The sequence below is a fragment of the Arachis ipaensis genome, chromosome B05 (genome assembly GCF_000816755.2).
Source record: "Arachis ipaensis cultivar K30076 chromosome B05, Araip1.1, whole genome shotgun sequence".
Classification (NCBI taxonomy): Eukaryota; Viridiplantae; Streptophyta; class Magnoliopsida; order Fabales; family Fabaceae; genus Arachis; species Arachis ipaensis.
The window spans coordinates 44,724,291-44,729,275 of NC_029789.2; the positions used below are offsets into that span (position 1 = coordinate 44,724,291).

At 35.4% G+C, this 4,985-nt stretch overlaps 1 protein-coding gene and 1 long non-coding RNA gene across 2 annotated transcripts; one reads left to right on the plus strand and one right to left on the minus strand.

The window, feature by feature from the left end:
- On the plus strand, positions 539–2,173 carry LOC107643597 (UDP-glycosyltransferase 13; the record flags this gene model as incomplete). Its single annotated transcript, XM_016347287.2, is given in 1 exon segment — positions 539–2,173. A coding segment is annotated over 1 exon segment (1,379 nt), but the record flags the coding sequence as incomplete, so codon positions are not given.
- On the minus strand, positions 2,541–4,505 carry LOC110271986. The gene is made up of 2 exons (XR_002362888.1): positions 3,994–4,505; positions 2,541–3,362 (listed from the first exon to the last, which is right to left on the minus strand). It is a non-coding gene; the product is annotated as an uncharacterized LOC110271986 (long non-coding RNA).

Consider the following 4,985-nt stretch of genomic DNA (forward strand, 5'->3'; position numbering starts at 1 on the left):
TAAGATTTTATAACAAATTTTTAATAATAATATACTTAATATAATTTATTTGAAGGAATGACACTTGGTTGATTTCATTTTTGTTGACGATCCATTTCTTTCTTACTTGGAGGCTTTTTATAGGCATTGGATTGGTTGCCGAATTGACAAATTATGAATGATTTGGTTTGGTAATGCACATGTTGTATACCAAATCCAAATGACATCCGCCTTAAATAATATTATAAGTTTATAACAGTGTTGGATAATTTGCCCATTTGGTTGGATTTTTCACAGAACAAACAAATAGATGTCAACTGCTGTCCTTTGTTATATCATTGCTCATATGTTATTTTAGAATAGTATTCCTCTAAAATAGAGATTCTCGCTCATTGTAAACGAATTCAATGTTTTAGCTATAAATAATACCTTTTTCACATAAGAATTATATATATCAGATAGACCCCAAACATTTCTCTATCTGCAACATTTTCCCTCTACATTCGATCCAACAAAAGTTCAAAACAAGGAAAGACCTTAGTAGCCATGTCTTCTTCTCCTTGTGTTGCTCATGTGGCTCTCTTGCCAAGCGCAGGCATGGGGCATCTAACCCCGTTTCTAAGGCTTGCAGCAATGCTCTGCCACCACCACTGCTACGTCACACTCATAACCCCAAAACCAACCGTTTCTAACGCTGAATCAAACCTTCTCTCAAAGTTCTTCTCTGCTTTCCCACAGGTCAACCAACTCAACCTTCACCTTCTCCCTTCTTCTTCTCACACTGCAAATGCAGACCCTTTCTTCCTCCAATTCGACGCCATTCGCCGCTCCTGCCACCTTCTCCATCCTCTCTTGTCCTCCCTCTCTCCACCTTTGTCCTCATTCGTCTATGACATGACACTGATCTCACCCGTTCTTCCAGTTGCAACCGCCATTGGCGTTCCTCACTATATCTTGTTCACTTCCTCTGCTTCCATGTTCTGTTTCTATTCCTACTTCCCCAAAGCAGCTGAATCCATTTCTGACGGCGATGGTATTGATATTCCGGGTTTTTCATCTGTGTCTAAATCATCGCTCCCTCCGCAGCTTCTTGACAGGGACGGTATCTACCGCAAAATTTTCTTGGAAGACAGTCCTAAGGTCACAAAACTACATGGTGTCTTCCTCAACACGTTTGAAGAGGTGGAGTCGAAGACTCTTAAGGCTCTTAACGCTGGGGAAGTGGTGAAAGACATGCCACCGGTTCACGCTCTTGGACCCTTTGTTCCCTGCTATGAGTTTGAGGGTTTAGGCGAAAGGGGAGAGTCATTGAAGTGGCTTGATAAACAGCCTAATGGTTCTGTTATTTATGTTTGCTTTGGAAGCAGAATAGCTTTGAAAAGTAACCAAATTAGAGAGATTGGAGATGGGTTGGTGAGAAGTGGATTCAGGTTTCTGTGGGTTGTGAAGGGTAACAAGGTTGATAAGGAAGATGAAGAGAAAGGGTTAGAAGGGGTATTAGGAATTGAGCTTGTAGAGAAGATTACAAAGGACAATAAGGGGTTGGTGGTTAAAGAATGGCTTGACCAAAGGCAGATTCTTGATCATAGTGCTGTTGGAGGGTTTTTTAGTCATTGTGGTTGGAACTCAGTTATGGAAGCGGCATTTTATGGTGTTCCCATATTGGGATGGCCTTTGTTAGGAGATCAAAAGATAAATGCAGAATTTGTGGTGTCAAATGGAGGGTTTGGTATTTGGAAGAAGGATTGGGGTTGGGAAGGGGAAAGGTTGGTGAGAGGGGAGGAAATTGGAGACGCCATTAAAGAGTTGATGAGCAATGAGTCTTTGATTACCAAAGCTGAGCAAGTGAAAATGGCCGCAAGGAAGGCCATAGGTGTTGGTGGTGGTTCTGAGACTAATCTTCAGAAAATCACTGAGCAATGGAAGAAGAGTCAATGATATCAAGCGTTGGTGGATCCATTCAAGAATCAATATTGAAAAGTTGTTCATGAGTGTATTGTATGCCTATATAAACTTCGAACACACTCCGCATTGACTCACTCAAGAAAATAGTTGGCTCACGTTCTATTTAGGTAAATTAAAAGAATAAATTGTTTGGACAAGAATATTAGATGAATGTCTTAATTTCAATCTGATTACATTTTTGTCTATTTTTTTATGTGCACCATTTATAATTTTCGCATAAATTACTGCAGAGTAACATCTAATTTTTTTATAATTATTTGTAAGTATTTTTATAAAATTTAAAATATTTTTTATTTTGCGGATAATTAAAATTTTTTATAACTGTTTAAAATATTTTTTTAAAGGTAAAGTTTTAAATTAGTCCCCTATATTTGGCGTATTTTAGTTTTTAAAATTTAAAGTGTCCTATTTAAATTTAAAAAAGTTTTATTTAATTTCAATATAGTCCCACCGTGAGGTCAAAGTTAAATAATTAACGAAATATCTTACATGACAATAGTACAAGAACAAAATCAATAATCTGGAGAATAAGTATAAATTCTAGAATAAAACTAAAAAAATAATAAATAAATATATTAAAAGGTGTGCAAAACAAAGGGAAGCCTGGGGATTGGAGGGATTGCAAAAGATGACCAAGGCGGATGGTTATTTTGTTTTTGTAGACACATGTCAAAAGTTTTTGTTTAGCTATTAAACTTTGGGCAATAGAAAGACGATTAATGCTATTGAAGGTTATGAAATAAAAGATGATATTCTTGAAACTGATTTTGCAGAAGCTCTAAGTCTGATTACAAATTTTGAGATTGAGGATCACCCGTGAAGAGTTATGTTTTAAGACTGTACAGATCAAACAACTCACAGTGATCCCTGTTCACGGTCTTTGCCAAGGCAACTTTTATGCAGACTTCATAGCCAACAATGATAAACCTATCATACGAAAATGTATGATAGGAACAAATACATAGACACGAATATGAGTAAAAGGAAATAATTGACCAAGGTCTTAGAGAAGGGGCTGCTAGAGGCAGTTATGCCAAAAAGACGAGGTTTCCATGACCATGAGCAGACTAGGATGTGAGGTAAGGAAGACACTCATTTTGCAATTATGTCATGCCTGTTGCAAGAATAGGCTCTTAGCCTGATGACTTTTCTACTTTACTTGATTTCCATTGCCTTTTTAATTGGGTTTATTGCTTTACGGATAAGAAATTCAAGGTCATTGGGAAGATCGTAGGCTAGTCTTGTAGAGGACGAAAAGGAGGCGGACAGCCTAGTAATGAAATGATCAATCACTTCATTCCAAATGCGTTCCTCAATCAAAGGGAGACTCACCAACAAGAACTTTGCCACCTCTTTGGCCATGCCTCACCGCCCTTGTTTTGACTCATTTGTCTTAGTATTCGATAGTGGGGTTATCACTATTAGTAGTCACGCAAAAAGTAGCAACCACTCATTAAATGACCAAAATATCTTTATACCTCCAAATTATTATTTTAACCTTAATCTTATACCAAAAGACCATTGTATCCTTATTAATAAATTACCTTTTTACCCTTCCTCCATGAAAATAAAAAAGTTCATCCACTTTTTTTCATGAATCTTTCTTTAATTTTTAACACCTTCTTAAGCTTTTCTTTAATCTCTTTTAAGAATTCTTGATTCCATGTTTTAACCTTCAAATTCACATAAAAAACACATAAAAAAATCTTAGAAATTAAGTCCTTCAAAAGCACCAAACAAATTAGCCATGGTACATCTAAAGAATTTTCAATTTCTAAGCTTTTGAAAATCATAACAACATCACCAAACAATCATTTAAACACTTATTTCACATTACCAAATATCAATTCAACAAACACACATCAAATACACACTTTTTTTCATAATTAATTTAGTCAAATATTACCTCTTTTGTAAGCTTAAAATCTGTTCTCTTCTTGGAACATGTAAACTCACTTTCTTATTTAGTTTTCAATCAAAGTTAACTTTTAGTCCAAGAAAACTATGAAGGCCGAACCTTCATCAACAAATCAAGAACAATTTTCTCACCTTTTTCAAGCTGAAATTAATGGTTTCTTGCTCCTCAAGCCTTCTAGATATGATTTTCTAAGCAAGAACATCAAGAACATCAAATTTTTTCATGTTCACTTCATGGCTAAAACTTCAAGAAGCAAAAACATGAAGAGAAGATAAAATATCAAGAAGAACACTTTAATTAGTTTAGATTTTTGAGAGGGGTTTAAGTTTGGAAGAAGGCCTAGCTTGAAGCTTGAAGAAAATATAGGTGTGCACTTGAAATTCTCTCACTTTTTCTCTCTTAATCTCGAAGAAAAGGATGAAGAAATAAAGGTGGAGGTGGTTGGGAGTGGGAGACTGTGTGGAGTACTAAGGTGAGTCATCAAGTTACTAAAATATAAAATATCATTTGGGAGATAATTACCAAAGTTAGATATATTATATTAAACTTGACGACTCAGTCACGAAATACCTAGTTTTTAAGCCGCTTCGGCTAGGAGTTTTGAAATTCTGATTCCTAATTAGTCTCGGTTTAGTGAGCAGAACTCGAATCGCGAGAGAAAAAAATAATAATATAATATTATTATATTATTATTTGAGCTGCTTAAGCATTATTATATTATTATTTGATCTGCTTCAATTAAAACAGAAGATAAGTTTAGTAATATAATAACCGGACTCACAGTCTACTGGTGCAGGTTAATGCCAGTACTTTCTGATGACTTTAGCAATGCTAATGCTTCATCATATACTTTCTATTCTCATGCTTATCATGTTATAATGTCATCTATACTAGTAGCTCAAATGTTAATCTCTAGATGTGTTATTACTTGTATCCTAATACATCTAGCTTTAGTAATTATCCACTTGAGATATTTGTGACAAACTTTTTTACCACCCAATCAACTTTAGCCACAGTTTCTCCACTCACCAAGGGACACCTAGCAGCTTCTCATTCTTCTCCTCCAAGGCCGAAACAAGAAGAAAGAAAAAGAGAGAAATTCCATGAACACTTGATCTTCAAA